General features: G+C 54.5%; 1 protein-coding gene across 1 annotated transcript; it reads right to left on the reverse strand.

Annotated features, from left to right (window-relative positions):
* Positions 1 to 298: 298 nt before the first annotated feature.
* Positions 299 to 22,921, reverse strand: BICRA (BRD4 interacting chromatin remodeling complex associated protein). The gene is made up of 13 exons (XM_077789121.1): positions 21,986 to 22,921; positions 21,060 to 21,102; positions 19,806 to 19,871; positions 16,732 to 18,291; positions 16,576 to 16,671; positions 11,919 to 12,057; positions 10,281 to 10,336; positions 8,307 to 8,378; positions 7,256 to 7,299; positions 5,890 to 6,038; positions 4,696 to 4,790; positions 3,650 to 3,752; positions 299 to 1,560 (listed from the first exon to the last, which is right to left on the reverse strand). The coding sequence occupies exons 1-13, from the start codon at positions 22,024 to 22,026 to the stop codon at positions 413 to 415; spliced, it is 3,612 nt and encodes a 1,203-aa protein (XP_077645247.1). The 5' UTR covers positions 22,027 to 22,921; the 3' UTR covers positions 299 to 412.
* Positions 22,922 to 23,765: the final 844 nt, after the last annotated feature.

Genomic DNA, 23,765 nt, shown 5'->3' on the forward strand with positions numbered 1-23,765 from the left:
TCCCAATCCCGGTATCCCGGTCTCGGTGTCCCAGTCCCGGTGTCCCGATCCGATCTGTGTCTCCCAATCCCGGTGTTCCGTTCCGATCCCGGTGCGTTCCCGGTGTCCTGTTCTGATCCTGGCGTCCCGGGGCTGTTCCCGATCCCGTTCCCGGTGCCCGTTCCCGGTGTCTGTTCCTGGTGCCCGTTCCCGGTGTCCCGGTGTGTTCCCGGTGCCCGTTCCCGGTGCCCGTTCCCGGTGTCCCGGTGCCCGTTCCCGGTGTCCCGGTGTCCGTTCCCGGTGTCCGTTCCTGGTGTCCATTTCCGGTGCTCGTTCCCGGTGTTGGATCCGCCGCGGGCTCTCCCGTTCCCGGCGCGTTCCCGGCGCGTTCCCGGCCTGCGTTCCCGGTCTCCCAGCCGCCGCCCCGCCGCCGTCATCTGGTGCACGTCCGGGCGGCGCCGAGGCCGCCGTTGTGGCTGGGGGGGGGCAGGAGGGGCTCGGCGCGGCGCGGTGGCCCCGCGCAGGGCGCCGCCGCTGCCGCTGCCGGTGCCGGTGCCGGTGCCGGTGCGGCGCCGCGCGGCTGCTGCAGGTTGAGGATGCTGTCGATGGCGCTCTGCAGGTGCTCGCTCAGCGAGTCGTCCCGCGGGCTCTCGCTGCTGAACGACGCCGCGTCCACCTCGGCCGCCTCGGCGCGCCGCCGCTTGCCGGCCCACGGCGGCTCGGCCGCGCCGCCCTCCTCCTCCTCCTCCTCCTCCTCCTCCTCCTCCTCCTCGTCCTCGTCCTCCTCATCCTCGTCCTCCTCCTCCTCCTCCTCCTCGCCGTCCGACGGCTCCTCGGGGGGACCTTTCCCGGGCCGGATCCTCCCGGCGGCTCCCGGCTCCCGGCGCAGCGCCGCGATCGCCGGCCGGCGCTCCGAGCGCGCCGCCGCCTCCCGCGGCTGCGGCGTCTCCCGGCTCGCCTCCCGGCTCGCCTCCCGGTGCTGCCGGTCGATCTCGCGGTCGATCTCGCGGTTGATCTCGCGGCCGATCTCCCGGTAGCTCTTCCTCAGCGGCAGCCGGCACGGCGCGGCGCCGGCCTTGGGCAGCGGCGCCGCCGGCGCTTTCTTCTCCAGGGATCCGTTGAGCTGCGCCGCCGGCGCCGCCGCGCCGGCGCTCCCGGCGCTCCCGGCGCTCCCGGGCGGGATCCCCGGCGGGTCCAGCGCCGTGTTGTGGATCACCTTGCTGAGCCCGGCCTCCTGCTTGATCTTGAGCTTGAGGCCGATGCGGCTGCGCGCCTCGTACGTCTTCATGGGCGGGCGGCTGCGCGACGGCAGCGCCTCCTCGGGCTCCCCTCCCCCGCCCCGGGGCTCCCCTCCCCCCCGGGGGTCCCCTCCCCCCCGGGGGTCCCCCAGCCAGGTGACGCTGGGCGAGCCCCCCCCGTGCTTGATCAGCAGCTTGGGGGGCGCCGGGGGGGGAGGGGCGGGCGGGGGAGGGGCGGGGGAGGGCTGGGGGAGGGGCAGCGAGGAGGAGGAGGAGGAGGAGGAGGAAGGGGGGAGGGCGTGGGAGCGGGACGAGGACGAGGAGGACGAGGAGACGTATTCGTCTGCAAGGGAAAGGAGAGGAGGGTTAATTAGAGCTCATTTGCATGTCGATGGCGGCAATTGGCTTTCGGCCCCGCCCCTTTTCCCACGGGGCTGACTGACCCTTGACTGACCCCTTTGATTGACCCTTAATTAACCTTTGATCGACCCTTAAATAACCTTTGATCAACCCTTAATTAACCTTTGATTGACCCTTAAATAACCTTTGATAGACCCTTAATTAACCTTTGATTGACCCTCAAGTAACCTTTGATTGACCCTTAAATAACCTGTGATCAACCCTTAAGTAACCTTTGATCGACCCTTAATTAACCTTTGATCGACCCTTAATTAACCTTTGATTGACCCTTAATTAATCTTTGATGGACCCTTAAGTAACCTTTGATAGACCCTTAATTAACCTTTGATTGACCCTTAAATAACCTTTGATCAACCCTTAATTAACCTTTGATCGACCCTTAAGTAACCTTTGATCGACCCTTAATTAACCTGTGATCAACCCTTAATTAACCTTTGATTGACCCTCGGTGTTTTCATGGGAGTTTGACAGGTCCCAAACCCCAGGAATTCTGTCCCAAATCACAGGAATCCCATCCCAAAACCCTGGGAATTCCACCCCAAACCCTGAGAATTCCACCCCATTCCCACTGGGATTCCTGCCCCGTTTCCCAGGATTTCCACCCCATTCCCGGGATTCCCAGCCCTGTTCCTGCCATTTTCCCGGGATTCCCTTCCTGTTTCCCAGGATTCCCTCTCCATTTCCTGGCATTCCCACCCCATTCCCGGCATTCCCACCCCATTCCCGGCATTCCCACCCCATTCCCGGTATTCCCACCCCATTCCCGGCATTCCCACCCCATTCCCGGTATTCCCACCCCATTCCCCGGTATTCCCGGCATTCCCACCCCATTCCCGGTATTCCCACCCCATTCCCGGTATTCCCACCCCATTCCCGGTATTCCCACCCCATTCCCCGGTATTCCCGGCATTCCCACCCCATTCCCGGTATTCCCACCCCATTCCCGGTATTCCCACCCCATTCCCGGTATTCCCACCCCATTTCCCGGTATTCCCACCCCGTCTCCCGGCCCTCCCGGCGTTCCCACCCCACTCCCGGGATTCCCTCTCCATTTCCTGGCATTCCCACCCCATTCCCGTTGATCCCTCCCCATCTCCCGGTATTCCCGGCATTCCCAGCCTGTTTCCTGGTATTCCCACCCCATTTCCCGGTATTCCCACCCCATTTCCCGGTATTCCCACCCCATTCCCAGTATTCCCACCCCATTCCCGGCATTCCCACCCCATTCCCGGAATTCCCACCCCATTCCCAGTATTCCTAGCATTCCCACCCCATCTCCCGCCACTCCCGGCGCTCCCTCTTGGTTTCCCGGTATTCCCACCCCATTTCCCGGCCTTCCTGGCGTTCCCACCCCGTCTCCCGGTATTCCCGGCGTTCCCACCCCATCTCCCGGCACTCCCGGTATTCCCACCCCATTCCCGGTATTCCCACCCCGTCTCCCGGCACTCCCGGCGTTCCCACCCCACTCCCGGTATTCCCTCCCCACTCCCGGGATTCCTGGCATTCCCACCCCACTCCCGGTATTCCCGGTATTCCCACCCCACTCCCGGGATTCCCGGTATTCCCACCCCACTCCCGGTATTCCTGGTATTCCCTCCCCACTCCCAGTATTCCCGGCACTCCCGGTATTCCCACCCCATTCCCGGCGTTCCCTCCCCACTCCCGGTATTCCCTCCCCACTCCCGGTATTCCCGGTATTCCCTCCCCACTCCCAGTATTCCCGGCACTCCCGGTATTCCCACCCCATTCCCGGCGTTCCCTCCCCACTCCCGGTATTCCCGGCACTCCCTCCCCACTCCCAGTATTCCCGGTGTTCCCTCCCCACTCCCGGCACTCCCGGTATTCCCACCCCACTCCCGGTATTCCCGGTATTCCCTCCCCACTCCCGGTATTCCCGGTATTCCCACCCCACTCCCGGTATTCCCGGTATTCCCTCCCCACTCCCGGTATTCCCACCCCACTCCCGGGATTCCCGGCGCTCCCTCCCCACTCCCGGTATTCCCGGGGCGCACCGGGCCGCTCGCGGGCCAGCTGCCGGTCGAGCGCCAGCGCCGTCTTCTCCTCCTGGATGAAGATGCGGTCGATCATCACCATCTCGGCCGAGGGGCTGGCGCGCTGCGGGCACGGCACGGGCTCGGCAAGGATCCGCCGGCCGGGATCCGGGATCCCGGGGATTCGGGGGATTCGGGGGGATTCGGGGGGATTCGGGGGATTTGGGGGATCCCGGGGGATTTGGGGGGATCCCGGGGGATTTGGGGGGAATTTGGGGGGATTTGGGGGGATCCCGGGGGATTTGGGGGGATTCGGGGGGAATTTGGGGGGGATTCGGGGGGATCTGGGGGGATCCTGGGGGATTCGGGGGGATCCCGGGGGATTTGGGGGGGATTTGGGGGGGATTTGGGGGGGATTTGGGGGGATCCCGGGGGATTTGGGGGGAAATTAAGGGGATTTGGGGGATCCCGGGGGAATTTGGGGGGATTCGAGGGGATCCCGGGGGGTTTGGGGGATCCCGGGGGGATTTGGGGGGAATTTGGGGGGGATTCGAGGGGATCCCGGGGGGTTTGGGGGATCCCGGGGGGATTTGGGGGGAATTTGGGGGGGATTTGGGGGGATCCCGGGGGATTTGGGGGATCCCGGGGGGTTTGGGGGGATTTGGGGGGATCCCGGGGGATTCGGGGGGATCCCGGGGGAATTTGGGGGATCCCGGGGGATTTGGGGGGATTTGGGGGATCCTGGGAGTGATCCGGGGGGACTTGGGGGATCCTGGGGGGATTTGGGGGATCCTGGGGGTGATCCCAGGGGGATCTGGGGGGATTTGGGGGGAATTTGGGGGGATTTGGGGGTGATCCCAGAGGGATTTGGGGGGAATTTAGGGGATTTTGGGTAATCCGGAGTGATCCCGAGGGATTTGGGGGATCCTGGGGGTGATCTGGGGGGGATCCCGGGGATTTGGGGGGATTTGGAGGGATCTTGGGGGATTTGGGGGGGATTTGGGGGTATTTGGGAGTATTTTGGGGGATCTGGGAGGGATTTGGGTATTTTGGGGCGCGGGGCTCACCCGCGACTCCTCGAGCAGCAGCAGCCGGTACTTGTTGAGCATGGCCCGGGTGCGGCGCAGGAGCTGCTCCGACACCGCCTCGAACTCCTCGTCCACTGCCGGGTCGGGATTTGGGGATTCGGGATTTGGGGATTCGGGATTTGGGGATTCGGGATTTGGGGATTCGGGATTTTGGGATTTGGGGATTCGGGATTTGGGGATTCGGGATTTTGGGGATTTGGGATTTGGGGATTCGGGATTTGGGGATTCGGGATTTGGGGATTCGGCATTTGGGATTTGGGGATTCGGGATTTGGGGATTCGGGATTTGGGGATTCGGGGTGTGGGAGTTGGGATTTGGGGGATTTGCGGGATTTGGGAATGGGGATGTGAAGGAAGGGGAAGCAGAGGAAAGGCCTCGTTATTCCAACGTTCTCCCTTCTCCCAGTGCTCCCGTTATCATGTTATCCCATTATCTCCGTTATCCTGTTATCCCATTATCCCATTATCCTAAAATCCCAATATCCCGATATCCCGATATCCCATTATCCCAAAATCCCGATATCCCATTATCCCAATATCCCGATATCCCGATATCCCAATATCCCAATATCCCGATATCCCAATATCCCAATATCCCATTATCCCAATATCTCAATATCCCATTACCACATTATCCCATTATCCCATTATCCCGATATCCCAATATCCCAATATCCCAATATCCCATTATCCCATTTTCCCATTTTCCCAATATGTCAATATCCCATTACCACATTATCCCAATATCCCATTATCCCGTTATCATGTTATCCCATTATCCCATTATCCCAATATCGCATTATCCCGTTATCCCGTTATCCTGTTATCCCATTATCTCGTTATCCCATTATCCCAATATCCCGTTATCCCAATAGCCGATTATCCCAATATCCCGTTATCCCATTATCCCGTTATCCCGATATCCCGATATATCCCGATATATCCCGGTATATCCCGATATATCCCGGTCCATCCCGGTATATTCCGTACCGCGCTGGCAGTCGGCGCGGCCGGGCAGCACGCCCTGGTACACGTGGTAGGGCAGCCCCGGTACCCCAATCCCCAATCCCCAATCCCCAATCCCGATATATCCCGATATATCCCGATATATCCCGATATATCCCGATATCCCGATATCCCGATATATCCCGGTATATCCCGGTATATTCCGTACCGCGCTGGCAGTCGGCGCGGCCGGGCAGCACACCCTGGTACACGTGGTAGGGCAGCAGGCGGCGCAGCGCGTCGCCCAGCGAGCGGAACGGCGCCCGCGGCTCCGGGTGCAGCACCGCGCCCTGGTGCCGGTGCAGCTGCTCCAGCAGGCTGCGAAGGAAACAGGGTTTGGGGTGAAAAACGGGAAATTTGGGAAAAATCAACCCTTTGGGGGCAGAAACAGAAAAATTGGGCAAAAAAACCCCCACGGGTTTGGGGTGAAAAACGGCAAATTTGGGAACAATAACCGCGCCCTGGTGCCGGTGCAGCTGCTCCAGCAGGCTGCGAATGAAACAGGGTTTGGGGTGAAAAATGGGAAATTTGGGAAAAATCAACCCTTTGGGGGCAGAAACCAGGGGATTGGGCAAAAAAACCCCACGGGTTTGGGGGGAGAAACGGCAGATTTGGGAACAATAACCGCGCCCTGGTGCCGGTGCAGCTGCTCCAGCAGGCTGGGAAAACAGCACGGGTTTGGGGTGAAAAACGGCAGATTTGGGAAAAATCAACCCTTTGGGGGCAGAAACGGAAAAATTGGGAAAAAAAAACCCCACGGGTTTGGGGGGAGAAACAGCAGATTTGGGAAAAATCAATGGGTTTGGGGTGAAAAACTGAGGGTTTGGGCAAAATGGAGAGAAATCAACGGTTTTAGGGCAAAACCAAATATTTTTGGGGCAAAACTGGAGAAAAATCCCCATTTTTGGTTCAAACATGGACAAAATTCCCACTTTTGGCAAAAACATGGCCAAAATCCCATTTTTGGCACAAACACGGCCAAAATCCCATTTTTGGCACAAACACGGCCAAAATTCCCATTTTTGGCACAAACGTGGCCAAAATTCCCATTTTTTTTCACAAACGTGGCCAAAATTCCCATTTTTGGCACAATCATGGCCAAAATTCCCCATTTTTGGCAGAAATTCAGCCAAAATTCCCCATTTTTTTCACAAACATAGCCAAAATTCCCATTTTTGGCAGAAATTCGGCCAAAATTACCCATTTTTGGCAGAAATTCGGCCAAAGTTCCCCATTTTTTCATAAACATGGCCAAATTACCCATTTTTAGCACAAACACGGCCAAAATTCCCCATTTTTTGGCACAATCATGGCCAAAATTACCCATTTTTGGCAGAAATTCGGCCAAAATTCCCCATTTTTTTTCACAAACATGGCCAAATTCCCTATTTTTAGCACCAACACGGCCAAAATTCCCCATTTTTGGCACAATCATGGCCAAAATTCCCATTTTTTTCCCAAACAGGACCAAAATTGCCATTTTTGTCGCGAACGTGCCCGAAATCGCCGTTTTTGTCAGAAATCCCCGTCCTTACCAGGCCTCCTTGCTGGGCTGCAGCAGCGGCGCCTTCGGCTCCAGCTGCGGAGACAGCGCGGGTTGGGGTGAAAACCCGGGAATTCGGGCAAATCCCGCGGTTTGGGGTGAAAAACCGGGAAATCGGGCAAATCCCGCGGTTTGGGGTGAAAAACCGGGAATTCGGGCAAATCCCGCAGTTTGGGGTGAAAAACCGGGAATTCGGGCAAATCCCGCGGTTCGGGGTGAAAAACCGGGAATTCGGGCAAATCCCGCGGTTTGGGGTGAAAAACCGGGAATTCGGGCAAATCCCGCGGTTTGGGGGGGAAAAACCGGGAATTCGGGCAAATCCCGCGGTTTGGGGTGAAAAACCGGGAATTCGGGCAAATCCCGCGGTTTGGGGTGAAAAACCGGGAATTCGGGCAAATCCCGCGGTTCGGGGGGAAAAACCGGGATTTGGGGTGAATTCCTTGGATTGTGGGACAATTCCCACATTTTGGGGGAAAACCCCGGGATTTTGGGCAATTCCCACGTTTTGGGGGCAAATCCCAGATGTTGGGGTGAATTCCCAGATTTTCGGGTGAATTCCCAGTTTTTTGGGTGAATTCCCAGATTTTGGGGCGAATTCCCAGATTTTCGGGTGAATTCCCAGGTTTTGGGACAATTCCCAGATTTTGGGGCAAATTCCCAGGATTTTGGGACAATTCCCAGATTTTGAGGCGCATTCCGGGGATTTTGGGGGGAATTCCCAGATTTTGGGGCAAATTCCAGGGATTTTGGGGCAAATTACGGGGATTTTGGGACAATTCCCAGGTTTTGGGGCAAATTCCGGGGAATTTTGGGGCGAATTCCGGGGATTTTGGGGCGAATTCCAGGGATTTTGGGATAATTCCCGGGTTTTGGGGCGAATTCCGGGGATTTTGGGACAATTCCCAGGTTTTGGGGCGAATTCCCAGGTTTTGGGGCGAATTCCGGGGATTTTGGGGCGAATTCTGGGGATTTTGGGGCGAATTCCAGGGATTTTGGGACAATTCCCAGGTTTTGGGGCGAATTCCGGGGATTTTGGGACTCACCGTGGGCGGGGCCTGGGGGCCCTTCCCCCCCCCCGGGGGTTGGGGGGGGGCCTTGATCCCGCCCGGCTTCGCCTGCGGAAAAACGGGAAAAAAAGTGGGAAAACGGGAAAAAAGTAACAAAAAATGGGGAAAAACGGGGGAAAATGGGAAAGGACAGGGAAAAATCAGGGAAAAGTGGGGGGAAATGGGAAAGGATTTGGAAAAATGGAAAAAAATTGGGGAAAATGGGAAAGAAATGGGACAAAATGGAAAAAAATGGGGAAAATTGGGAAAGCTGGAAAATTAACAGAGAAAATTGGGGAAAAACCGAATTAAATTGGGAAAACTTAGGAATTTAGTTGGGAAAAATTGGAAACGAACTGGGAAAAACAGAAATAAATAGGAAAAATGGAAATAAATTGGGAAAATTGGAAATAAATTGGGAAAATTGCAAATAATTTGGGAAAGATTGGGAATAAATTGGGAAAATTGGAAGTAAATTGGGAAAAACTGAAATAAATTGGGAAAATTGGAAATAAATCCAGAAAAGCCGGGATTAAATAGGGAAAATTGGGAATAAATTGGGAAAAAACAGGATTAAATTGGGAGAAATGGAAATAAATTGGGAAAAATGAAAATAAATTGGGAAAATTTGAAATAAATTGGGAAAAAATGGGATTAAATTGGGAAAATTTGGAATAAATTGGGAAAAACCAGGATTAAATTGGGAAAAATGGAAATAAATTGGGAAAAATTGGAAATAAATTGGGAAAACCTGGGATTAAATTCAGAAAATTGGAAATAAATTGGGAAAAACGGAATTAAATTGGGAAAATTGGAAAGAAACTGGGAAAAAGGGATTAAATTGGGAAAAACTGGTATAAATCGTGAAAAAGCGGGATTAAATTGGGCAAATTGGGAATAAATTGGGAAAAAATGGGATTAAATTGGGCAAATTAGGAATAACTCATGAAAAAGCGGGATTATATTGGGCAAATTGGGAATAAATTGGGAATAAATTGGGAAAAACCGGGATTAAATTGGGCAAATTGGGAATAAATTTGGAATAAATTGGGAAAAACCGGGATTAAATTGGGCAAATTGGGAATAAATTGGGAATAAATTGGGAAAAACCGGGATTAAATTGGGCAAATTGGGAATAAATTGGGAATAAATTGGGAAAAACCAGGATTAAATTGGGCAAATTGGGAATAAATTTGGAATAAATTGGGAAAAACCGGGATTAAATTGGGAAAAACCGGGATTAAATTGGGAAAATATCGGGAAAAACCGGGATTAAATTGGGCAAATTGAGAATAAATTTGGAATAAATTGGGAAAAACCGGGATTAAATTGGGAAAAACCGGGATTAAATTGGGAAAATATCGGGAAAAACCGGGATTAAATTGGGCAAATTGAGAATAAATTGGGAATAAATTGGGAAAACCCGGGATTAAATTGGGCAAATTGGGAATAAATTGGGAATAAATGGGATTAAATTGGGCAAATTGGGAATAAATAGTGAAAAAGCGGGATTAAATTGGGCAAATTGGGAATAAATTGGGAAAACAGGGATTAAATTGGGAAAACCAGGATTAAATTGGGCAAATTGGGAATAAATTGGGAAAAACCAGGATTAAATTGGGCAAATTGGGAATAAATTGGGAAAAACCAGGATTAAATTGGGCAAATTGGGAATAAATTGGGAAAAACTGGGATTAAATTGGGCAAATTGGGAAAAACCGGGATTAAATTGGGAAAAACCGGGATTAAATTGGGAATAAATCGGGAAAAACCGGGATTAAATTGGGCAAATTGGGAATAAATTGGGAAAAGCGGGATTAAATTGGGAAAACCGGGATAAAATTGGGCAAACCGGGAACACGTGGGCGATCCCGGGGACGCGGCGCTCACCTGGCCGGGCTGGGGGGGGAGGGGCGGCCCCGCCTTGCCCGGAGCCGGAGCCGGATTCCCACCGGGAACGGGAACGGGAACGGGAACGGGAACGGGAACGGGGCCGGAGAACGGCTTCGGATCCGCCGCCGCCGGACCTGCGGGAGCGGAAACCGGGATGGGAAATTGGGAATGGGAAACCGGGAAATTGGGATGGGAAACTGGGAATGGGAAACCGGGAAATTGGGATGGGAAACCGGGAATGGCACCGGGAAACTGGGATGGGAAATTGGGAAATTGGGATGGGAAACCGAGAATGGCACCGGGAAACCGGGAATGGCACCGGGAAACCGGGATGGGAAATTGGGAATGGCACCGGGAAATTGGGATGGGAAACCGGGAATGGCACCGGGAAATTGGGATGGGAAACCGGGAATGGCACCGGGAACTTGGGAATGGCACCAGAAATTCCATTGGAAAAATTGGGAATGGGGACACGGAATGGGAACCTGGGAATGGGGAACTGGCAATGGGACACTGGGAATGGCGCCAGGAATTCCATTGGGAATGGCACCGGGAAATTGGGAACGGCAGCGCAGGGATTTCAGGATTTCGGGATTTCAGGATTTCGGGATTCGGGATTTCGGGATTTAGGGATTCGGGATTTCGGGATTTAGGGATTCGGGATTTCGGGATTGGGGATTTCGGGATTTGGGGATTCGGGGATTGGGGATTTTGGGATTTAGGGATTTCAGGTTTAGGGATTTGGGGATTTGGGGATTCGGGATTTCGGGATTTCAGGTTTAGGGATTTGGGGATTTCAGGATTTAGGGATTCGGGATTTGGGGATTGGGGATTTGGGGATTCGGGGATTTCGGGATTGGGGATTTCAGGATTTAGGGATTCGGGATTTCGGGATTGGGGATTTCGGGATTTAGGGATTTCAGCATTTAGGGATTGGGGATTTCAGGATTTCGGGATTCGGGATTTGGGGATTTCGGGATTTGGGGATTGGGGATTTCGAGATTTCGGGATTCGGGATTTGGGGATTGGGGATTCGGGGATTTCGGGATTCGGGGATTTAGGGATTCGGGATTTGGGGATTGGGGATTTGGGGATTCGGGGATTTAGGGATTCGGGATTTGGGGATTGGGGATTTGGGGATTCGGGATTTGGGGATTTTGGGATTTTGGGATTGGGGATTTGGGGATTTGGGGATTCGGTATTTGGGGATTGGGGATTTGGGGATTTAGGGATTGGGGATTTGGGGATTGGGGGATTTAGGGATTCGGGATTTGGGGATTTGGGGATTTCAGGATTTCGGGGTATCGGAATTTTGGGATTTGGGGATTGGGGATTTAGGGATTTTGGGATTCGGGGATTTGGGGATTTAGGGATTGGGGATTTCAGGATTTCGGGATTCGGGGATTGGGGATTTGGGATTTGGGGATTGGGGGATTTAGGGATTGGGGATTTCAGGATTTCGGGATTCGGGATTTAGGGATTTCGGGATTGGGGATTTGGGGATTTAGGGATTCGGGATTCGGGGATTGGGGATTTGGGGATTTGGGGATTTAGGGATTGGGGATTTCAGGATTTGGGGATTGGGGATTTCGGGATTTGGGGATTGGGGATTCGGGGATTTCGGGATTCGGGGATTGGGGATTTGGGATTTGGGGATTTGGGGATTTTGGGATTTCGGGATTCGGGGATTTGGGGATCGCGGCGCCCCGCACGCACCTGAGGCGGCGCCGGCGGGCGCCAGGGCCGGGCCGGGCGTTCCCGGAGCCGCCGGCACCAGGCCGGGCGCGGGCGGAGCCGGGAACGGCGCCGGGCTGGACGGGGGCGGCTTCGGCTGCAGGAGCAGCCCCGGGGGCACCTGGAACCGGAGAGGTCAGCACCGGGCACGGAATTCCCAATCCCGAAAAACGGACACGGAATCCCCAAATCCCCAAAAAACGGACACGGAATTCCCAATCCCGAAAAATGGACCCAAAAACCCCGGAGAGGTCAGCACCGGGCACGGAATTCCCAATCCCGAAAAACGGACACGGAATCCCCAAATCCCCAAAAAACGGACACGGAATTCCCAATCCCGAAAAATGGACCCAAAAACCCCGGAGAGGTCAGCACCGGGCACGGAATTCCCAATCCCGAAAAACGGACACGGAATTCCCAAATCCCAAAAAATGGACCCAAAAACCCCGGAGAGGTCAGCACCGGACACGGAATTCCCAATCCCGAAAAACGGACACGGAATTCCCAATCCCGAAAAACGGACACGGAATTCCCAAATCCCCAAAAAACGGACCCAAAAACCCCAAATCCCGAAAGAACGGCCCCAAAAACCCCGGAGAGCTCAGCACCGGACACGGAATTCCCAAATCCCCAAAAAACGGACCCAAAAACCCCAAATCCCCAAAAAAGGGACACGGAATTCCCAAATCCCCAAAAAACGGACACGGAATTCCCAAATCCCCAAAAAACGGACCCAAAAACCCCAAATCCCCAAAAAACGGACACGGAATTCCCAAATCCCCAAAAAACGGACACGGAATTCCCAAATCCCGAAAGAACGGCCCCAAAATCCCCGAAAACGTCAGGAACGGACCCGGAATCCCCAAATCCCCAAAAAATGGCCCCAAAAAACCCCAAATCCAGGAGGAGCCAAATCCCAAATTCCCCAAAAATTCCCAAACCCCGGAGATGTGGGGAATTCCTGCTGGGAATTTCAGGAATTCTGCCAGGATTTTTGGGATTTCCACTGGGATTTTTTGGGATTTCCCAAGAATTCCACCAGGATTTCTGGGAATTCCCTGCTGGAAGCGCTCGGGATGGTTGAAATATTTGGGATTTCCCGGGAATTCTGCCAGGATTTTTGGGATTTCCTGGGAATTCCCTGCTGGAAGCGCTTGGGAATGTTTGGGATGGCTGGGAATTTCTGGAATTTCCTGGGAATTCCACTGGGATTTTTGGGATTTCCTGGGAATTCCGCTGGGATTTCTGTGCTGGAAATGCTCAGAGATAGTTGGGATATTTGGAATTTCCCTGGAATTTCCAGGAATTCCGGGAATTCCCTGCTGGAAGTGCTCAGGGATTTCTGGGAACTTCCCAGGAATTTCCGGGAATCCTGCTGGGATTTCCGTGCTGTGAATGCTCAGGGATGGCTGGGAATATTTGGAATTTCCCGGGAATTCCAGAAATCTGGGAATTCCCTGCTGGAAGCACTTGGGGATTTCTGGGAATATTTGGAATTTCCCGGGAATTTCTGGGAATCCTGCTGGGATTTCTGTGCTGTGAATGCTCAGGGATGGTTGGGAATTTCTGGAATTTCCCGGGAATTCCACTGGGATTTTTGGCATTTCCTGGGAATTCCGCTGGGATTTTTCGATTTCCTGGGAATTCCACTGGGATTTTTGGGATTTCCCAGGAATTCCGCTGGGATTTTTGGGAATTCCCAGAAATTTCCCGCTGGAATTTCTGGGATTTCGATTGGAATTTCTGGGATTTCCCAGGAATTTCCGGGACTCCCGCCGGGATTTCCGTGCTGTGAATGCTCAGGGATGGCTGGGAAGCTGTGGGATTTCCCGGGAATTCCGGAATTCCGGGAATTACCTGCTGGAAGCGCTCGGGGCCGGCCTTGGGCGGGGCCGGGAACGGCGCCGGGATCAGGGGGAAGCTCCGGGGATGCTCCGGGGGCAGCAGCGGCAGCGGGAAGGGCGGCGGGGGCTGGGAATGCGGGGAAATCTGGGAATGCGGGGAAATCTGGGAATGCTGGGAGACCTGGGAATGCTGGGAGACCTGGGAATGCGGGGAGTGCTGGGGATGCTCCGGGAACGGCTCCGAGGGCGGCCGCGACGGCGGCCGGGACGGCGGCCGCGACGGGATTTGGGGAATTTGGGAAGGGATTTGGGAGGGGATTTGGGGAATTTGGGGAATTTGGGGAACGGGGGCCGGGGGCTCCCCCGGGGACGCTCCCGGGAGCTTCGGCTGCAACAGAAGGAACAGGAAGAGCTCGGTTAGTGCGGGAAGCGGGGCCGGGATCCCCCAAAATCCCCGGATCTGGACCCAAATCCGCCCCTCGGGAAGTCGGGAATTCGGGAATTCCCTCCAGGAGCCGGGGGGGTCTCGGGAAGGGCCCCGAGCCGCCCCCGCATCCCAAATCCGGCCCAAATCCGGCCCAGTTCTGCCCCTGCGGAAGGAGGGACCGGGGAAACTGAGGCAGGATCCACCACGGCGGCTCCGGGGCAGAAATATCCCGGGAAAAACAAGCCCGGAACCCCAATCCTGCCCCAAATCCCAATTTCAAGGAATTTTTGGGAGGCAGGAATGGGAAAATCCACCCAAAAATGGCCCCAGGACCCCAATCCTGCCCCAAATCGATTTTTAAGGAATTTTTGGGAGGCAGGAATGGGAAAATCCACCCAAAAATGGTTCCTGAAACGGAACATTCCAGAAAAAACAACCCCAGGGATCCCCCAGCCCCCCCAAATTCCCATTCCCGAGGAATTTCGGGAAGCAGGAGGAGGAAAAATCCCCCGGGAATGGCAAAAATCCTTCATCCCCCCCCAAAAAAAATTCCCGTTCCTGGATTTTGATCCCTGGATTTTGATCCCTGGATTTTCAATCCCTGGATTTTGGATCTCTGGATTTTCAATCCCTGGATTTTGATCCCTGGATTTTGAATTCCTGAATTTTCAATCCCTGGATTTTGATTCCCGGACTTTCGATCCCGGGATTTTGAATCCCTGGACCCTGGATTTCAAATCCCTGATTTTGATTCCGGATTTTCAATCCCTGGATTTTGGATCTCTGGATTTTCAATCCCTGGATTGTGATCCCTGGATTTTGGATCTCTGAATTTTCAATCCCTGGATTTTGATCCCTGGATTTTGAATCTCTGGATTTTGATCCCTGGAATTTGAATTCCTGGATTTTCAATCCCTGGATTTTGATCCCTGGATTTTGGATCTCTGGATTTTCAATCCCTGGATTTTGATCCCTGATTTTGATTCCGGATTTTCAATCCCTGGATTTTCACTCCAATCCTGGGGTGAATCCGCCCTCCCTCCCTCCCCCCCCCGGATTCCCGGGGATCCCGAGGATTTGGGGGAATTCCGGGATTTTGGGGCGCGGCAGCGGCGGGGGTTAGTGAGCGCCAAGCGAGCGGGGCGAGGGCCGGGAATTCCAGGAATTCTGGAGGGAAACCGGGGCAGAAAGGATTGGGAATTCCGGGAATTCAGGGAGAACTCCCAGACGGGGCAGAAAGGATTGGGAATTCTGGGAATTCCAGAGGATCCGGCGGGAAAAGCGGATCCAGGCACGATTCGGGGGAATCGGGGCCAGGAGCAGATCCCAGATCCCAAATTTCCACCCCTGGATCCCAATTTTCCATGACTGGATCCCAATTTCCATCCCTGGATCCCAAATTTCCACCCCTGGATCCCGAATTTCCACCCCTGGATCCCAATTTCCCCGCTCCAGAACCCAATTTCCATGTCTGGATCCCATTTTTCCAGCCCTGGATGCCGATTTTCCAAGCCTGGATCCTGATTTCCCACCCCTGGATCCCATTTTCCAGGTCTGGATTCCATTTTTCCATGACTAGCTCCCAATTCTCCAAGCCTAGATCCCGCTTTCCACCCCTGGATCCAATTTCCCAAATCCCATAAATCCCCGAAATCCCCAAATCCCCAAATCCCCAAATCCCGGCAATTCCTGAATCCCAGCACCCCAAATCCCCAAATCCTGGCAATTCCTGAATCCCAGCACCCCGAAATCCGCAAATCTCGAATCCCAGAACCCCAAATCCCGGCATTCCGGAATCCCGGCTCCCCAAATCCCCAAATCCCGAACCCTGGCCCCCCAAATCCCAGCATTCCGGAACCCCGGCCCCCCCAATCCCGGCGTTCCGGAACCCCGGCTCCCCAAATCCCGGCATTCCTGAACCCCGGCTCCCCAAATCCCGGCATTCCGGAACCCCGGCCCCCCCAATCCCGGCGTTCCGGAACCCCGGCTCCCCAAATCCCCAATCCCGAACCCTGGCTCCCCAATCCCGGCATTCCGGAACCCCAGCTCCCCAATCCCGGCATTCCGGAACCCCGGCCCCCAAATCCCGGCATTCCGGAACCCCGGCCCCCCAATCCCCAAATCCCGAACCCCGGCCCCCCAATCCCGGCATTCCGGAACTCCAGCTCCCCCAATCCCGGCATTCCGGAACCCCGGCCCCCCAATCCCGGCATTCCGGAACCCCGGCTCCCAAATCCGGCATTCCCGAACCCCGGCCCCCCAATCCCGGCATTCCGGAACCCCAGCTCCCCAAATCCCGAACCCCGGCTCCCCAAATCCGGCATTCCCGAACCCCGGCCCCCCAATCCCGGCGTTCCGGGCGCCTCACCTGCTGCAGGAACACGGGCACGCCGTCCTGGCCCAGCGCCGGCGCCGCCGTTCCCAGCAGGATCTTCTCGGGGCTGGCGGCCAGGCCGGGGCTGGGCTGCGCCGGGGCGGCGGCGCCGGGCCCGGGCTCGGCCTGCCCGGGGCTGCCGGCGGCCGCGGGGCCGGCGGCGGCGGCGCCGAGCCCCTCGCCGGCGTTGAGCATGGCCACCGGGCCGGCCAGCGTCACGCCCTGGATGACGGTGGGCGCCGGCGCCGGCGGCGCCGAGCCGGGGCTGGGCAGCGGCCCGGCCAGCGACACCGGCATCTGGAAGAGCGCCGGCGGCGCCACCTGGCCCGGCTGCAGCTGGATGGGCGCCGCCGACAGGATGTGCGCCGCGCCCGGCGCGCCCGGCGCCGCCAGCACCGGGCCCAGGTTGAGCTGGCCCGCCAGGTTCTGGTTGAGCAGCTGCGCCGGCAGCGCCGGATTGGCCAGCAGCTGCGCGCCGGCGCCCTGGCCGGCGATGATGTGCGCCGGGCCCGTGGCCGGCAGCAGCGGGCCGCCCACGCCGGCCGGCAGCGCCGAGAGCGGCTGCGGCAGCGGCACGGCCGAGGCGCCGGGCAGCAGGAACTGGTTCTGGCCCTGGAAGGGCTGCGCCGGGATGACGATGGAGCCGCCCTGGTTGAGCACGTGCACGCTCATGGACTTGCCCAGCGCCGGCGGCTGCGGCGGCGGCGGCTTGAAGACGTTGGGCGGGAAGCCTTGGAGCACCACGTTGGGCGCCGCCTTGCCGGCCACGAAGGCCAAGTTCTGCTGCGCCTTGGCGGGCGCCTCGCCGGGCAGCGCCAGCGCGCCGCCGGGCGCGAAGGGCTTGGGCGTGATCTGGTAGAGCTTCTGCTGCAGCACGCCGGCCGGCTTGGGCTGGATGGGCGTGGGCGTGCGGTGGATGATGACGTTGGGCGCCGGCACCAGGGAACCGCCCGGGCCCGAGGCCACCGCCAGCGGCTGCGCCGACGCCGCCGACACGCCGCCGAACACCGAGCCGCCGTTCAGCGCCGCCGTGGCCACGGCCGCCGGGAGGCTCTTCTGGATCACCAAGCCGGCTCCCTGCGCCGCCGCCGCCGCCGCCGCGTCGGGCTGGGCGATGTAGCCGCCCACGGCCGCCACGGGCGCCGGCTTGGCCAGCAGCTGCGGCGCCGCCGGCTGGTTGATGGCCATCACCTGCTGGCCCACCACCTGGATGGGGCCCAGCCCCAGCGCGCCGCCGGGGCTGCCGTTGGGCAGGCCGGGCAGGTTGGGCAGCGGCTGGATGGTGACGTTGCCCAGCCCCACCTGCTGCAGGAAGGGCTGCACGCTGATGGCCTTGTTGACGGCGTCGGGCGGCTGCACCAAGGCCTGCGGCGCCAGCACGGCGGGCGGCTGCAGCCCCAGCAGGTCGGCGGCGGCGGCGGCGGCGCCGGGGAAGATCTGCGGCGCGCCGTCGGCCGCCTGCACCACCGGCTGCAGCGCCGGCAGCTGGAAGGAGCCCAGGTCCAGCTCGGCCTCGGCCTCCAGCGTCTGCTCGGTGATGTTGGCCTCCTGCAGGCTCTGCTGCAGGATGTCGCACGGCTGCTCGGCGCCCGCGCCGGCGCCGCCCGGCGAGCCCAGGATGTCATCCTCCAGGAAGTCCAGGTCCACGCCGGCCGCCGGCTGGCTGGGCTCGGCGCTCAGGGGGTTCCCGGCCGCCTCCTGCCCGTGGAGCTGCGGCGACGGGGAACGAGTCAGGGGGGATGGGGGGTCAGGGGGGATGGGGGGCACCAAGGAGATTAGCGGAACCCAGCGGAACTCAATGGAACCCAACGGAAACCAAGGGAGCTCAACAGAACCCAATGGAACCCAACAGAACCCAACAAAACTCAACAGAACCCAATGGAAACCAATGGAAACCAATGGAACCCAAGGGAGCTCAACGGAGCTCAATGGAACCCAACAGAACCCAACAAAACTCAACAGAACCCAATGGAAACCAAGGGAGCTCAGCAGAACCCAATGGAACCCAACAGAACCCAACAAAACTCAACAGAACCCAATGGAACCCAACGGAAACCAATGGAAACCAATGGAACCCAAGGGAGCTCAACGGAAACCAATGGAGCTCAACAGAACCCAACGGAACCCAATGGAAACCAATGGAGGTCAACAGAACCCAATGGAACCCAATGGAAACCAATGGAGGTCAACGGAACCCAAGGGAACCCAAGAAAATGCAACAGAACCCAACGGAACCCAATGGAAACCAATGGAGGTCAACGGAACCCAACGGAACCCAAGAGAACGCAATGGAACCCAAGGGTGCTCAACGGAACCCAACAGAATCCAATGGAGCCCAATGAAATCCAAGGGAACCCAATGGAACCCAAGGGTGCTCAACGGAACCCAACGGAACCCAATGGAGCCCAATGAAATCCAAGGGAACCCAATGGAACCCAAGGGTGCTCAACGGAACCCAATGGAGCCCAATGGAGCATGGAAAAAAATGGGAAAAAGAATGGGAAAAATTGGAAAATAATGGGTAAAAGAATGAGAAAAAGAAGGGAGAAAATGGGGAAAAAATGGGGAAATAATGGGAAAAATGGGAAAAAGCGTTCCAAAAAATGGAGGGAAAATGGGAAAAAGAATGGGAAAAAAGGTGGGAAAAAGGGGAAAAAGAATGAGGAAAAAATGGGGAAATAAATGGGAAAAAATGGGAAAAAGCATGGAAAAAATGGGGAAAAAAATAGGAAAAATGGGAAAAAGAATGGGAAAAAGAACGGGAAAAGGAATGGGGGAAATGGGAGAAAGAATGGGAAAAAATGGGGGAAAATGGGAAAAAGGATGGGAAAAAATGGGGGAAGATGGGAAAAATGGGAAGAAAAGTGGGAAAAGGAATGGGGAAAAGAATGGGGGAAATGGGAAAAAGGATGGGGAAAAAAAGGAAAAAAATGAAAAAAAGAATGGGAAAAAGAATGGGAAAAATGGGAAGAAAAATGGGAAAAAGAATGGGAAGAATGGGGAAAAAAATGGGGAAAAAAATGGAAAAAATGGGAAAAGAACGGGAAAAACGGGAAGAAAATAGGGAAACGCCCAGGGAAAATGAGCTTTTTCTGCCGCTGAGGGGATTTGGAGGCGCTTTGCCCCTTTTCCCAAGTGCCGCGCTGCCGGGCCGGAATTCCGGGAATTCCGGGAATTCCGGGAGTTCCGGGAATTCCTGGAATTCCGGGAATGCCGGGACTCACCGCGGCTCCCTCGAAGAAGGCGCTGGCGGCGTCGCCCGAGTGCTCCAGGAGGTCGTCGCTGTCGATCTGCAACGGAACGGGCAGCCAAATTTGGGGAAAAATGGGGAAAATTGGGAAAATAATGGGGAAATTATGGGGGAATCATGGGGGAATTATGGGAGAATTATGGGGGAATTATGGGGGAATTATGGGGAAATAATGGGAAAATTATCGGGGAAATTATCAGGGGAAAATATCGGGGGAAAATATCGGGGAAAAATGGGGAAATAATGGGAAAAAATGGGGAAAATGGGGAAAAAATGGGGAAAATGGGGAAATAATGGGAAAATTACGGGGGAAATTATCAGGGGAAAATATCGGGGAAAAATGGGGAAATAATGGGGAAAATGGGAAAATAATGGGGAAATTATGGGGAAATCATGGGGAATTATGGGGGGAAATGGGGAAATAATGGGAAAATTATGGGGGAAATTATCAGGGGAAAATATCGGGGAAAAATGGGGAAATAATGGGAGAAACGGGGAAATTATCGGGGAAATAATGGGAAAAATGGGGAAAAAATGGGGAAAATGGGAAAATAATGGGGAAATTATGGGGAAATCATGGGGGAATCATGGGGGAATTATGGGGGGAAATGGGGAAATAATGGGAAAATTACGGGGGAAATAATGGGGAAAATGGGGAAATTATCAGGGGAAAATATCGGGGAAAAATGGGGAAATAATGGGAGAAACGGGAAAATTATTGGGGGAAAATGAGGAAAATGGGGAAATAATGGGAGAAACGGGAAAATTATTGGGGGAAAATGGGGAAATAATGGGAAAAATGGGGAAAAAATGGGAAAAACGGGAAATGGGAAAAATATGGAAATAATGGGGGAAATGGGGAAAAATGGGGAAATTGTTAGGGGAAAATGGGGAATAATGGGGAAATAATGGGAAAATGGGAAAAAAGGGGAAATTATCGGGGGAAATGGGGAGGGGAAAAATGGGAAAAAATGGGAAAGGGGGGAAATAATGGGAAAAATAAGGGAAAATCGATGGGGGAAAAAGGGAAAATTATGGGGGAAATGGGAAATAATGGGGGGAAATGGGAAAAGTGGGGGAAATAATGAGGAAATAATGGGGGAAATGGGAAAAGTGGGGGAAATAATGAGGAAATAATGGGGGGAAATGGGAAAAGTGGGGGAAATAATGAGGAAATAATGGGGGAAAATGGGAAAAATGGGGAAAATGGGGATTTTTGGGCTCTCACCTTCTCGGATCCATGGAGGAAATCGTTCAGGGCCTGCGGATCGCTGGGGAAACAGGGAGAGGAGGCTCAGGGAGGGAATTCCGGGAAAATCCCGGAAAATCCGGGAAAACCCCGGCGATCCCGCAGCCCTGGGGACCAAATTCCCGGATTTTGGGGCCAATTTCCTCCTTTTTTTGGTCATTTCCCTCCTTTTTTTGGGGCCATTTCCCACAAAAATTTTTCCTTTTTTTGGAACCATTTCCTGCCTTTTTTTGGGTCATTTCTCGCCCTTTTCTGGGCCATTTTCCTCCTTTTTGGAACCACTTCCCCACCTGTTTTTTTGGGCCATTTTCCACTTTTTTTGGGGGTAATTCCCTGCCTTTTTTGGAACCATTTCCAGCCTATTTTGGGGTCATTCCCTGGCTTTTTTTGAGGCCATTTTTCTCCTTTTTTGGGCCATTTCCTGCCTTTTTTTTTGGAACTATTTCCAGCCTATTTTGGGCCATTTCCCACCTTTTTATTTGAACCATTTCCTGCCTTTTTTTTGGGGTAATTTCCCACCTTTTTGGGCCATTTCCCATCCTTTTTTTTGAACCATTTCCTGCCCTTTTTTTGGGCCATCTCCCGCTTTTTTTGAACCATTTCCTGCCTTTTTTTTTGGGCCATTTCCGCTTTTTTTTTGACCATTTCCCGCCTTTTCTTGGGACCCATTTCCAACTTTTTTTTTGGTCCATTTCCGCCTTTTTTCGGAACCACTTCCCACCTTTTTTGATTCATTTTCCTCCTTTTTCGGGCCATTTCCACCCTTTTTTTGGGCCAATTCTTGCCTTTTTTTGGAACCATTTCCCGTCCTTTTTTTTTTTAACCATTTCCTGCCGTTTTTTGGGGCAATTTCCGGCTTTTTTGGGCCGTTTCCCGGGAATTTCCCGGGCATGTTCCGGACTCACCAGATGACGTCTAACAGGCACCGCCCGTCCTCATCGTCCATGTCCCCTGCGAGCAGAGGCGGCGTCACTCCCAAATTCCCAAAAACGCCCCAAATTCCCCCAAATCCCCCAAAATTCCCAGGTCCGAGCTCCTTTTCCTGCTCTGTTCCAGAGAAAACCCGGGGGAAATCCCAAAATTCCCATTTGGGTTGGGTTTGTGGGGGAGAAATCCCAAAATTCTCATTCTGGATGGGATTTTGGAGGGAATTGCAGGGAAAAGGGGGAATCCATCCCAAAATTCTCACTCTGGATGGGATTTTGGGGGGAATTTTGGGGAAAAGGGGGAATCCATCCCAAAATTCTCACTCTGGATGGGATTTTGGGGGGAATCCCAGGGAAAACCCTGGAGAAATCCTGAAATTCTCTTCTATGATGGGATTTTGGGGGAGATTTTGGGGGAAACAGGGAATCAATCCCAAAATCCTCATTTTTGGGGGAGATCTTGGGGGAAAGTGGGAATCCATCCCAAATTTCTCATTTCGGATGGGATTTTGGGGGGAATCCCGGGGAAAACCCAGGGAAAAATCCCAAAAATCTCATTTTTTATGGAATTTTAGGGGGGAATGACGGGGAAAACCCAGGGAAAATCCCGAAATTCTCATTTTTGATGGGATTTTGGGAGCAATTTTGGGGAAAATGGGGAATCCATCCCGAAATTCTCATTTTGGATGGGATTCGGGGGTGAATCTCAGGGAAAACCCGGGAGAAATCCCCAAAATTCTCATTTTTGGGGGGAATTTTGGGGACAAATGGAGGAAAATCAGGGGCAGGGAAGGGATTTATCCCAAAAATACTCCAGGGATACTCAGGAGTTACTCTGGGGATACTCCAGGGATACTCTGGGATAAAATTCCAGGGATACTCCAGGGATATTCCAGGGATACTCTGGGGATACTCCAGGGATACTCCGGGGATATTCCAGGGATACTCTGGGGATACTCCAGGGATACTCCAGGGATATTCCAGGGATACTCCGGGCTCAGCCCGCGCTCTCCAGCTCTTTACTCCGAGGATACTCCAGGACTCAGCTCCAGTTGTGCCTCAGTTTCCCCAGAATTCCCCCCCAAAAAAGCCCCCTAAAGGCCCCGGGATCGGGAATTCCCAAAAATTCTGGAATTCTCAAAAAAAAAAAACAAAACCCTTGGAATTCCCAGAATTCCCAAAAAAACCCCTTTGGAATTCTCAAAATTCCCAAAAAAAAAGCCCGGAAATGCCCCAAGATCGGGAATTTCTAAAACTCCTGAAATTCCCCAAAAAAAAAAAAAAAAGCCACAAAAGGCCCCAGGATCGGGAATTCCCAAAACAACGTCGGAATTCCCTAAAAATCACGCCTGGATTTCCCGGAATCCCCAGAAAAAAACTCCAGAATTCCCCCCCAAAAAGGCTCCGGGATCAGGAATTCCCAAAAAACCCCGGCAGTCCCAGAATTCCTGGAATGCTCAAAATTCCCAAAGCAAGTCCCGGAATTCCCAAAATTCCTGGAATCCCCAGAGCTGTCAAAATCCTGGAATTCCAAAAATTCCCCCAATTCCCAGAACTGCCAACATTCCCAGAATTCCCCCAAATTCCTGGAATTCCCAAAAACAACCTTGGAATACTCAAAATTCCCAGAACTGCCAAAATTCCAGAATTCCCCCAAATTCCTGGAATTCCCAAACCAGCCTTGGAATTGCCAAAAATTCCTGGAATCCCCCAAATTCCAGGGCCCGGCGGGGGGAGGAGGAGGAAGAGAAGAGGAAGA

This window comes from Lonchura striata, chromosome 31 (genome assembly GCF_046129695.1).
Source record: "Lonchura striata isolate bLonStr1 chromosome 31, bLonStr1.mat, whole genome shotgun sequence".
Taxonomy (NCBI): Eukaryota; Metazoa; Chordata; class Aves; order Passeriformes; family Estrildidae; genus Lonchura; species Lonchura striata.

Excerpts from the sequence above, each read along its gene's own strand:
- BICRA (XM_077789121.1), bottom strand. The coding sequence starts at position 22,026 with ATGGACGATGAGGACGGGCGGTGCCTGTTAGACGTCATCTG. Across the intron at positions 18,292-19,805 it reads CCTTCTTCGAGGGAGCCGCG|CTCCACGGGCAGGAGGCGGC; the intron begins GTGAGTCCCGGC and ends CCGTCGCCGCAG. Across the intron at positions 4,791-5,889 it reads CCGCGCCGACTGCCAGCGCG|TGGACGAGGAGTTCGAGGCG; the intron begins GTACGGAATATA and ends CCGACCCGGCAG.